This window comes from Carassius gibelio, chromosome A7 (genome assembly GCF_023724105.1).
Source record: "Carassius gibelio isolate Cgi1373 ecotype wild population from Czech Republic chromosome A7, carGib1.2-hapl.c, whole genome shotgun sequence".
Taxonomy (NCBI): domain Eukaryota; kingdom Metazoa; phylum Chordata; class Actinopteri; order Cypriniformes; family Cyprinidae; genus Carassius; species Carassius gibelio.
In genome coordinates, this window is record NC_068377.1 from 2,366,834 (window position 1) to 2,379,737 (window position 12,904).

Consider the following 12,904-nt stretch of genomic DNA (forward strand, 5'->3'; position numbering starts at 1 on the left):
CCAGGGCAGTCAACATTAGTGCTGCGTAATTTACTCTGACACAACATAACAATCATAACTGTTGAAAATGCTGTTGAAGAATGATGGTCTTCCCAGTCTAGACAAATGTTAAACTCAGTTCAAATGCATTTGTAGTGATTTCATTTTTCATAATACAATGATGCTTTAAAAGGCCAGAAAGAAAGATGAGAGTCTGCGGCAATGACAACGAGCTTAATGCAGCTTTACAAAGAGGCTGTAATTTAAGGTTAAAAATGATACTGAACTTAACAACAGGCCTGCAGTTCATGTGTGTTGGCTGTTTCTCAATGTTGTGTGGACATTTAACGGAAAATAAAAGTGTTTCTTGAGGAAATGCAACATTTTGCAACATTTTTTTGCATGTAAACGCTACATTTTTAAATGTTCTCTGCATGCAAGCACAACATTTATTGTGGGAGAACACAACGTTTTTCAAGGGAACAAAATCTTTGCATGCAAACAGTTTCTTGTGGGGGAATACAAAACATTAGTGTGCAGATGCAGTTTCTTGGGTAAATGCTTTTGCCAGCAAATGCAAAGTTTCTTCAGGGGATGCAAACGTTTTGCTTGCAAAATAATAGGGATATTAAAGCAAACAAACAAACATTTTTTTTTTTTTTTTTTTTTTTTTTTTTTGCACAAAGCAAGCATTTTAAATGCAATGTTTAAATGTTTCTTATGGGGAAATGCAACATTTTATTTGTGCAATGGTTCTTGGGGGTATGCAAAACTTTTGCCAGCAATCAAAGTTTCTTTACGGAACATAAAATTATTACCGCTGCTTACAGCAGAAGGGAAACAGGATCCATATTTTTTTTTTTATATATTTCTTTATTCAGAAACGGACAAAACTTTAGAACAGGAACAAAACAACCAACTTAACAAGACATGGAGCTGACAATTAACAGAATTAACTCGAACTAAAAAGCCAAAACCATGACAGAAAATGTTCTTGTGGAGGAACGGAGAACTTGTGTGCAAATGATACATTTGTTGGGGAAATACAAAAGTTCTGTAAGCAAATGTAAAGTTTTAATGCTTTTGCATTTGCTCGTAAAAAAGTACTGAAATCTCCCGATAAAACTTTCACCTACAGAAGTATTAATAGTTTTTCATTTCATCTATAATTATTCCTATCAACACTTTTGCATTTTCTCACAAAATGCCAAGTTTCCTTGGCAGTGCCACAGGACTTTTCAGGCTCAGACTTGAGTGCCCTCACAAACTGAGAGTGATGCCGGAATTTGCTCTCACTAATAGTGACGTTAAATGCAGCCTCGGCTGGCGTCCAAATATCAGCTTATAGGGGCTACAACCATTCTCTGTGCAGTTACAGGCCTGTGTGAGTGGCTTCACAAAAGCCTCTTAGAGTTCTTAAGACTCACTTCAGATGCATTTATGCTACAGAGGAAAAAGTTCATGGCATCACAAGAATGACCCAGCTGCAAAAGTGCGGCTTCTTGTTGGAAGTTGATTGGAAGATCATGACTGGCAAAATAAACAGAAGACGAGTCGAAGCGAGTGTCTTTGGATCTGACTGTAGCAGGGAAGGTTGACTCTGCAAAAAAATGAAAGCCGAGGCTCAGCAGAGTGTGCAAATGTTTAAAGTGTGTCTGTGCATAAAGCAATAAGCAGAACAAACTTCCGAGCGGCAGACGCACAGGATCATGGGAGTGCATACGAATGCAGAGGAAACAGCTGGATTAATAAATGAGACGTACAGCTCTGCTTGCATCGCGTCAGTCACGTTCTTCAGGAAAGTGAGTGAAACACACACACAAACACACATTTTCATCAAATAATTTGTCATTAAAAGCGGTTCACTTCCGCGATTTGGTACGACTGCGTTCACATAAGCAGCGAATCGTACCAGAGCTCACATGAAGCGTACCCCAGACCACCGTTTTTAAGCGGACTCGGGTACGGTTCGCGGGTGCGCATCCGAGTACGGAACACAGCGTTCACATCATCCAAACGAACCGAACTCTGACGTCAATCGAACCCGGGTGCGCACCAAAAGTGCTAGTGTGAAAGCACCTTTAATCTGAGGGTCCAGGGTTTAAGTCCCTGTTCGGGCCAAGGTCTGTCTGCTTTGGTCGTGGCCTAGTGGTTAGAGAGTTTGACTTCTATTTTTTCTCCTGTTTATTTATGAATAAAGGAATAGCTATCCTGATTAATAACATAATAAGGAGTAGTATACTAATATGAGTGTTAAGTCAATAATTATAATTGTTTTACACCAAACTTACAATCTGTTAAGTCTTTAGCAAGCATTTAACTAAACTTACCCAGCCACAATTTGCACAAAACGTGTTACATCAGCTAACAGTGCAGTGACCATAGATATAATAAATGATCAGTAATCGATTACACCTTTACAAATCATGAATAGTTTCAACTTTAGACTGGCTTCTGCAAAAACATGAGCGAATGATTAATAAATTATTAGTAAAGATGTGTGAATATAGTAAATTCAAGTCTTTCAGGACACTTTGCCATCGAGAGGACTGCTCATAAAGGTATTAATGATTATTGACATGTAGAAACATTTGCAAATGATGAACAGTTTCCACTTTAGATTGAGTACTGCAAAAACATGAGCAAATAATTGATAGATTATTTGTTAAGATGCGGAAATAGAGGTCTACACAACAAACAAAGACCAACAATTGAAGATCACATGAACTTTTACTGACGTTTGTAAGCATTTCAATTTACATTACATAATCATATATGTTAATCATTGGGTAATGTTTAGTTAATTCATTAGGAAGCATACACGAGAACAAAATCTCAAATTTCTAGCTATGTAAATATAAATTAACTAATGATTATAATGCAGTACATAACATTTAAATTAAATTGTAAATTATTATAAAGTGTTATGCTTCAGGTTTATTGGTGTTGTAGTACAGGTATGTATGACAGTAAAGGTTGGGGGACGCTGCTTTAAAGTGCATGACATTTTAGACCTGAGATTCATAAGCAAAAATCAATGCATGTGATCTTTCAATAAGTTTAAGTGACAACTAGAAAATAAAGTGACAATAAAGCTGAAATTTATTTCTGTTCTTTGATATGAACTCAAAAATAAACTCTAAATATTCCAAAAATAAAGTGTGCATTAGTCTTTCAGTTATTTGTTGCAATACACAATGCAAATTTAAATGTATAATCTCTTTGCATTTGGCAAAAATATAAAGTGTACAGACATAAGACATTAAAAATATATAATGTTGCACAGCTTTGTATAAAAACGCTCCTGAGTTTTCCCGAAGGGTTTCTCTCTGTTCTTGGTTGGACGTTTTGCATCTTCAAATCTTGGTGGCCTACAATACATGGAGATTTAGATGTCAAATAAATAAATAACTGTAGTAAAGTGCCTGGTTTCTGCTGACTGATGTTTGATTCATGTCGCTGATGTTTGGATTTCATCATTCAGATTCACGTCGTTCTCAAACGCTCCGTCCTCTTCATCACACTGCTGCCGCGCGAAACTCACAAAAACCTGAGAGAGACGGAGAAACACGTCAGATGAGGAAGAAACCATGTCTAAATCTCAGTTTATTTCTACAAAGCAGATGTTGTCTTTTTCTGCTGTGAAAAAGGGGACAGACACGCACAGTTTCTGCCATTTCTCTCACGTTAATCTCGAACACCTATAGAGTAGTACCACATCCTTCATATCCCTGAAGAGTCTTTGGTTTGATCAGATTTATAAAAAAAACAGATTCAGCTTCTCTCTGGAAATAGTCGAGCTCCTGGAGGCGTGTCGTGGGCGGAGCTAAAGGGTCACGAGTACACGCAGCTTTCTCTGTCATACGTCCAACTGGTTTTATGAAACTTTGGCCATGTGTAGCATGAGAATCCAACTCTTTAAGAGTCTAAATCAGTCAGAATGCATTCTGGATCTGGACGTTAAAATTCTAATATTTAATTAACTATGCAATTAAATAATTTTTATTTTATTGTATTGACCAAAACTGAAAAATAAATAAATAAATAAATAAATAAATAAATAAATAAATAAATAAATAAATAAATAAATAATATAATATTGATCTGTCTGTCATCACAGTGCCATATATTTAAAATTCTAATACATCATTTAAAAAAAAAAAATATTTTTTTTTTTATTTTGTTACTAATTATTATTATTATTATTATTATTATTATTATTATTATTATTATTATATATTTTTTTGTTGAACCTCAAACAATGATTGACTGAATGATTCCAGAGAATGATATTTTAATTTTGGGTGAACTGTCTGTTTAAAGAACCTGAATAATCAAGTACATGAAAAATAAGTGCACTTAATTGTAGTGAATTTGCACTTTTAGTGTACTTCTAATCTTACAAGTATATATATATATATGTAAAATGTATCTGCAATAATAATGAAATAAAAGGCAACTTTAGTGACTTAAAGAGAGACACTTTCGTGACTGTTTCTATACACACTTAAGTACACTATTAAAAAGTGACCTTTGTAATAACTGTAAAGTACATTTTAAATCATTGCGTTTTAAAATATTTCGGCATAATTTAAAGAAGTATACTTATTTTGATGTGTTGACTAACATACTAAAGTGCATGTAAAGTACTTTATTAGTGTTATTTGCTATTATATTTAAAGTCAATATATTTTAAAAGTACTAAAAAGCAACGTTATCATTACATATGTTTAATTAGAAATGTATTTAAATACAAGTTTCAGTAGAAATGTATTAAAGTATATTTTAATTCATTATTAATGTTTGTTAGTACATTTAGCAGTACATTAATAAAAAGAAACAACATAATTATTTATGAAATTACATATAACGATGTACTGAAGTACTACTTAAGTGGGACAAAAACCCTCTCAAACTCAGCTAATTGAATTTCATATCAATTTAACCTATTATACGTATTCGTTCAATTGAAATTGAACATGCAATTAAGTGTCAGAAAAAACTGCATTCAGTTCACACTTACACCTATTCTCTTAAGCTACATTGTTTACTTAAGCAGTCTTTAAAAGTATGCTAAAGTCAGAATCTAAAGCCGAACTATATATATATATTATGATTCCCATCCTTACAGCTGCTTCAAACTACTAAACATAAATGTTGATTGACACATGCATATTGTATTTCTTTTCATGTTTGCATAGTTGATCCATGCAGGATCAGAGAGCTGATCTCCATACGCCCGGTGTGTGTGTGTGTGTGTGTGTGTGTGTGTGTGTGCTCTTGTTTTTGTGACATATCAGGACATGGGTATGACACAGGTATTACAAGGAGAGGGTGAATTATGAGGACATAACCCATGTCCCCATTTTTCAAAACGCTTATAAATCATACAGAATTAGTTTTTTTTAGAAAGTAAAAATACACAAAGTTTCCTGTGAGGGTTAGGGTTAGGTGTAGGGTTGGTGAAGGGCCATACAGTAGAAAATACAGTTTGTACAGTATAAAAACCATTACAAAAACAAACATGTGTGTGTGTGTGTGTGTGTGTGTGTGTGTTTCACCTGGTCTAGCGTGGTCTGGGACACAGAGTAATCCTCCACATGCAGCTGCTGCTGGTGTTTGCTCAGTTGGCTGAAGATGTGTGCGAGGGCTCCCTCTCCCTGTGGGATCTGGTACTGCAGAGTGTTGTGATGTTTCTCTTTCAAAGTGCTGCCGGGAAATGTGTCACGGACAAAAGTCTCCACTGTGCACAGATCGGCCTGAGCTGCACTCACGCGTATGATCAGTGTGTATCCTTCCCCGAACCTGCATCACACACACACACACACACACACAGATTTACAGGTGAAAACTGTGTATTCAATCTGGATTAGTGTGAGATCTAAGCACGTATGAACCACAGATCATTTCATGGAGAATTCAGCAACATTTCCACAGACTTCAAAGAAGGAGGAAGAGTCCCTGCACACCATCTGATAAAATCAGCACTATTTCCACTTTTTCTTTCCACGTAGGTTGCAATCTGTGCAGTGCTGACCACAGCAAACAAACAGATATCTCACAACGCAGACTATTTTCCAAAGAATTCTGAGTTTAAATCTCACAATTCTGACTTTTCTCCTAATTTTGAATTCAATGTCTTGCAACTACGAGTCAACATCTTGCAATTCTGACTTTATTCTCTGAATTCTTTGTCAACAGGCCGCATGACTTAATTAACATGACTTGCTCTAAAAAAATCAGATGTAACATCTCACAATCCTGCTTTAAAGGAGAAGAAAATATATAAATCACTTTATTCTGAGGGAAAAAGCCTGAACTGCAAGACTGTGAGAGATAAAGTAAAAAAATGTGTTTGCAATTGAGGCTTTTATTCATGGAATTTTGAGCGAACATTGCACAATTCTGATTTTTATTTTTATTTTTTAATTCTCAGTTAATGTCTCGTAATCCTGATTTTATTTTTGGAATCATAAGTTACCATTTCGCAACCCTGCCTTAAAAGATAAATAAAATACTAAGATAAAAGCTGAATTGGAGAATAATAGCTAAAATTTTGAGAAATAGTCAAAAGCGTGTTAAAGGGGTCATATGATGCTGCTAAAAAGAACATTATGTTGTGTATTTGGTGTGATGAAATGTGTTTATGCGGTTCAAAAACACAGTTTTCCACATACTGTTCATTATTGTTTCTCCTCTATGCCCCGTCTTCTGAAACGCAGTGATTTTTACAAGCTTCATCGCTCTGAAAAGCGAGGTGTGCTCTGATGCATCCGCTCCAGACCAAACAAAGTAGTTTCACGTTCACAGTGAAACACACAGCGTCTATACGACATGGCGGCAGCGCCATCAACAATACTACAGCGAGAATAAAAGGTACGCCTTCTTTGTGTGAACATCTGAACATATGGGAGGCGTTCTGCAAATCTTCCCACAGTGATGTAGAGAAGTGGGGGTGTGTTAGAGCGAGCCGTTTCAGGCGGTGTGGACAAGTTTCAACGTTAATCAAGAATATCTCTTTGGATTTGAGACTTTAGTATTTGAAACTTCACAGATCTTCTTCATGCACAAAGAGCTTGTAGCACTCCAAAGAGAAAGGACAATTTGAAGGGACAATATTCCAGGATTCAGATTAAACATCTTGCACTTTTTATTAAGAATTCTGAGCTTACATCTCTCAATCCTGCCTCAAAAGAGAACTAATAATGAGAGAAAACAAGTCAGAACTGCAAGAAATCTCACAAAATACAAAGATGAATTGCAAGATAAACAATTTTTTAACCTTTTTTTCACAATTGTAAAATTTACAATAAATTTCACTTTCTCACAAGTTTGAGCTACAATTACGCTATCGTTGAGCTATATATGTTCTCAAAAATGCTAGATACAAACTCAGATTTGCAAGAAATAAAGTCAGAATTGTGAGATAAGAAGTAACAATATTTTTTTTTTATTTTTTATTTTTTTTGTGGAGAAAAAGACAGCTTTCTTTCCCGTTCCATGTTAGAGATACAGTCATGCAGGTTTAAAGCAGCAGAGATAAATGGCGTCTCTGTATTTTCATCCTTCTTATCAGTGGATGTGTGAAAAGTTGAAGCAGATTTATTGTGAGTGTGTAAAGTGTGCAGCAGTAGATTGCTGTGAAATCTAGCTGTCTTATAAAAACGTCCTCCACTTGCAACATTACTGATGTACATTAGAAGCTCTCCAGTGATTTTATACTTCGTTAAAAGAACAGTCACAAAAGTGTGAAAACACACTCACTCTCTCACACACACACACACACACACACACACACACACACACACACACACACACACACACACACACACACACACACACACACACACACTACACAGACTCTGAGTGAATTAGATGAAAAACTCACACTATAAGATGTGTGTGCGTGTGTGTGCGTGTGTGTGTGTTTAATGGTTTGTGTCTATAAACACTCAATATGATTTGATCAGAGTAACCGCCTGCTCTCAGAATAATGAAAGCACACGATGATAATGGCAGGTGTGTGAGTGACTTGCACTTCATTACTCGCTGAGAAGTGAACTTACAAAATCTGTCCATTTTAAAGAAACGGTTGACCCAGAAATAAAATGATGTCCTTCTTCACTTCACCCTCAAATCGTTCCAAGCGTGTATGAGCTTGTTTCTTCTGCTGAACACTAATGAAGATATTTAAAACAAAAAATTCAACCAAACAGTTGACGGTAGCCATTGACTTTCATAGTATTTTTCCACATACTATGGAGTTCAACTGTTCAGTTAAACAAATTCTTTAAAATATCATGTTCTTAAAACATTATTTATGTTGTATGCTTATGTGAATATCATAACACTGGGAAGTGAGTAATTAACCTTTTACAAATAATTTTTTAAAAAAAAATCTAAACTAAAAAATAAAAATCTAGTGTTTTATAATGTCAAAAAAAAAAAATGCTTAACCTAAAAAAATACTAATAAAAATTAGTAAGCAATTATGACCAGCTATATTCTTTAGAGCTATTAAATGTAGATTTAATAAGCAGCCTTACGGGCATCTAATGGTTAAAGCATGGCATTACATAGTATTATTATTTTTCCAGCCACCAAATGCCTCAAATTTGACTCTTTGCACTTTGAATTTAAAAACATTTTCTCAAAGTTTGACTATTTTTTTTATATAATTACAAATTTTATCAATCAAGAATGTATTTAATTGATCGAAAATGACGGTAAACACATTTATTGTGTTATAAATAAATAATTCAAAATGTTTTTTATTTTTTATAGTCATCATTATATATATATTATATTTATGTATTCTATTTTATATTCATCAAAGAATCCTGAAAATTTAAATATATATCAGTTTCCACAAAAATACTGAGCAGCACAACTGTTTTAATCACTGATAATAATCAGAAATGTTTCTTGAGCAGCATTTTAGAATGATTTCTGAAGATCATGCGACATTTTTATCAATAACATATTTAGACAAGTTTGGATATTTTGAGTCAAACGTTTCTGATTTTCTCTCTTTTATCTTCAAACTGTCATTGCAATTGCTTTTTAAAAAATGATGCTGAGGAAATCCCGGCGAGCGCAGCTCATTCACTCCATCACCTGCAGCTGTGCACACTCACTATAAAGACGAATGAACATTCAAATGTCAGCAGAGACAAAGACAAAGGACGAGTGGAGACAATACAAGAGATCAAAACTCACGCACACCAACAACACGACATAATGTATTCCTCGATGCCCTTCAGAGCAAATGTAGCCAGGTATGTTTATGTCCATGAGCAGATTGTGCGACTCGAGCGAGGCCTGTGTTTGACGACATGAAGTGTGTTCCCTGCCGAGTGTGTGAGGGAAGTGAACTCAGCGTGAGAGACGCCGTCCTACAGATGGCAGCAGAAACACACCGCAGGAGGAAGAGAGAGGAAACAGAGGAAGGGCCCGCAGACGGAGAGCTGTAGATCTTGTCCTACTGCTCTGCTCCATTAGACAGCAGGAACAAGAAAAGATAAAGGAGAGCGAGAGAGGGGAGGGGCGATCAACAGAGCTGCTCTTAATTACCTTTTCTCTCATTAATGCCCACACCTCCACAATCATTCATTACAGCCGAGAGAGAGAGAGAGAGAGAGAGAGAGAGAGAGAGAGAGAGAGAGAGAGAGAGCAGATAAATTCAGGCACATATTACATGTAAGGTCTGAGATATACAAAGTATTTTAGGTATAAACGTCTTGATGGATTTGTTTCAGCTTTTGTCTTCTCCAGATGTTAACTGATAGACTGGAGGGGTGTGGATTATTGTGATGTTTTTATCAGCTGTTTGGACTCTCATTCTGACGGCACCCATTCACTGCAGAGCATCCACTGGTGAGACAGTGATGCAATGCTACATTTCTCCAAATCTGATGAAGAAACAAACTCATCTCCATCTTGGACGGCCTGAGGGTGAGTTAAGATTCAGCAAATTTGAATTTTTGGATGAACTGTTCCTTTAATTGTTTATATTGACAACATTTATGATACACATTGAAAACAGCTGTGCTTCTTCATAGTTTGCTGGAAACTGTGATAGACTTAATTTTTCTGGAAGAACTGCATTTATTTAAAATAGAAATCTTTTGTAACACTATAAATGAGTTTACGGTCACTTGTATCCTTGATGAATAAAAGTATTAATTTCTTAAAAAAAAAAAAAAAAAAAAAAAACTTCCGAGGATCTGTCCAACATTTTGAACGGTAGTGTAGGCCCAAACTATTGATGACTAAAATACAAAATATTACTGTAAAACTACTGTAATAGTAGTAGAGAACAAATTCAATTAGTGGATAAACACACTTGAGAAGCAAAATAATAAGACTTATGTTCAGAGATAGCTTGAATAAAATCGATTTTTCTACTAGTTTCTCTGAAATGAGTCTCATTATCCTCCACACAAGTGCTTCTCAAGTAAACTGTTCTTGTTTGAAAGATGTTTATATATTTGTTTTACAGGAACACAAGATACAAATAACGATGAAGAAAAGAATTACGAAATAATTATGCCTAATTAGAAATGTAATTGTTTGTTTTTTCAAAACCTTTAAACTCTTTAAACACATACACACACTCTCCCTCTCCCTCTCCCTCTCTCTCTCTCTCACACACACACACACTAGATACTTGGCCATAGTAATATATCCTCAGTCATCCCTGACACTGTTGTGCCAACCCAATCAAATAATTCTACAATACAAGATTCACTACCAGATTGCTTCAATAGATATGTTGCCTCTGTTGGAAAGAAACGGTCTCAACAATGTGGTCCACCAGGGGGTGTCAATTATAGAACATACTTGAGGAATAATTATCCCAGTTCTTGCTACTTTAGACCTACCTTTAAAATGGAAGTTACTAACATTATTTATACAATTAAATGCTCTTACACAGCTTATCCTGATGGAATCTGTAGTATGATCCTCAAAGCTATAGTGAATAAAATAGCTGAGCCTTTAGCCTAAATAATTAATTTATCATTACAGCATGGCATAGTTCCTAAACAAACTAATGCAGCAAAGATAATACCAGTATACGAATCTGGGGATAAAAGTGATTTTGAACTATAAACCCATATCAATTCTACCAACGTTGTCTAAAGTATTAGAAAGGGTGGTTTATTCACGACTTGTAGATTACTTAAATAAAAATAACATATTAGTATCCAAACAATATGGCTTTAGGAAGAATAGCGGCACAAGTATGGCCATTTTAGATCTTGTAGAGAAAATAAATGACGCTTTTGAAAGAAATAAGTCAGTATTGGGGTCTTTCTCGACCTTTCAAAAGCATTCGACACGATTGATTCGACACGATTCGACACGACAGTTTTCCACGAAATCTTACTTGGAAAACTGTCGCATTACGGGGTCAGTGGTGAGGCTCTTCAGTGGTTCAGTGACTATGTTTGGAAGACGGCAATATGTGACCTTAAATGGTATTGATTCTGGATTGGGAAACATAGTATCTGGGGTTCCCCAGGGATCTATTCTGGGGCTTCTTTTGTTCATTGCTTATATTAACGATTTTGTACATTGTTCCTGTGATGTTCATAAAATACTCTTTGCTGATGACCCACAAATCCTTGAATCATCTTGAAAAACTCTTAAATGACAGACTAACAGAAATAGATACCTGATTAAAATGTAATAAACTATCGCTAAACATTAGTAAAACCTTTTATATTGTTTTTCAATCAAGTAGTCATAAGTTCAGTGATTGTGACATTAATTTAAACATAGATGGTAGAGCTATTCAAAGAGTGGATGACATAAAATTTTATAAATAAAAAAGTTTGCTCTTTAAAGTGAGACATGTGCTCCCATTAGATGTGCTCTTCTCACTTTATAGGACTCTGTTTGAGCCTCATATAATTTATTGTAATATTATTTGGAATAACACTTACCCTACTTATATTGAGCAACTCTTGATATTACAAAAGAAAGCAATAAGAGCTATTTCATGGTCCACACGTCACTCTCACACAAATGCTCTCTTCCAAAAACATGGCCTACTAAAGCTTCCTGAATGTAACTTTTATCACAATGTATGTACAACGTACAATGTTGTCAACAGGTTAAAAATTAGATTGTGTGAGCTCATTCCATTATATACATCTTCTCACACACACTACACTAGACATAAGCTGCTCCTAAGAGGTAAATATAAGGACTTAACAAGTGCTAGGTTTAGTGTATGTTACAATGGTCCACGATTATGGAATGGGCTGGATACTAATTTAAAACAATCTGCTGGTGGTGAAATGGAGCCCTATTTATAAGCTATTGCTTCTTGGGAGTCCATTTCTTTCACAATAGATCACTATTGTTTTTCCTGATTGGGTAGTTTACTCTGAACCGTGGTGTGTACTATAGTAGTAGTCCTTGGCTGCTAAAAAATGTAATATATTTTGTAACTTTTCTCTTAAACTTTTGCAATATGCTACTCCCAACATGTAGCAACAAATGCAATGTGTGAAATTGTGGAAATAAATGAATAGATATATATCACACACACACACGCGCACACACACACACACACTCACCTGCTCTTCAGGTGCTGGATGCTGCCCAGGCATTTGAACTGTCCGTTCACCATGATGGCCATGCGGGTGCAGAGTGCTTCACACTCCTCCATGCTGAAAACACACACACACACACACACACTTGCAGCATTAGGACAGAGTGTTTTGGTCTAATTCTGGCCGTTCCTCAGCGTGAATCTCATGAGAAACACGTTCAAAGCATCAGAAACCCCAGCGCTCGGGATCCGCTTCCAGATGCATTCAAATGAGACTCATTATGAAGCTCATGAAAGCCTTTCACCTGCGCAGCCACACAAACAAACTCATCTGCTGCCAAACCGAGGGACAAACCTACATCA

At 35.6% G+C, this 12,904-nt stretch overlaps 1 protein-coding gene across 1 annotated transcript in view; it reads right to left on the reverse strand.

Annotated features, from left to right (window-relative positions):
• Nucleotides 1–2,686: 2,686 nt before the first annotated feature.
• The window catches only part of LOC128016415 (phospholipid-transporting ATPase ABCA1), a 107,471-nt gene continuing 97,253 nt past the window's right edge, over nt 2,687–12,904 (reverse strand). The window contains exons 48-50 of the mRNA XM_052600889.1: nt 12,567–12,659; nt 5,541–5,784; nt 2,687–3,529 (exon numbers count right to left, since the gene is read on the reverse strand). Coding sequence (XP_052456849.1) covers nt 3,431–3,529; nt 5,541–5,784; nt 12,567–12,659 — 436 coding nt within the window. The 3' untranslated portion in view covers nt 2,687–3,430. The remainder of the gene's footprint in view (nt 3,530–5,540; nt 5,785–12,566; nt 12,660–12,904) is intronic.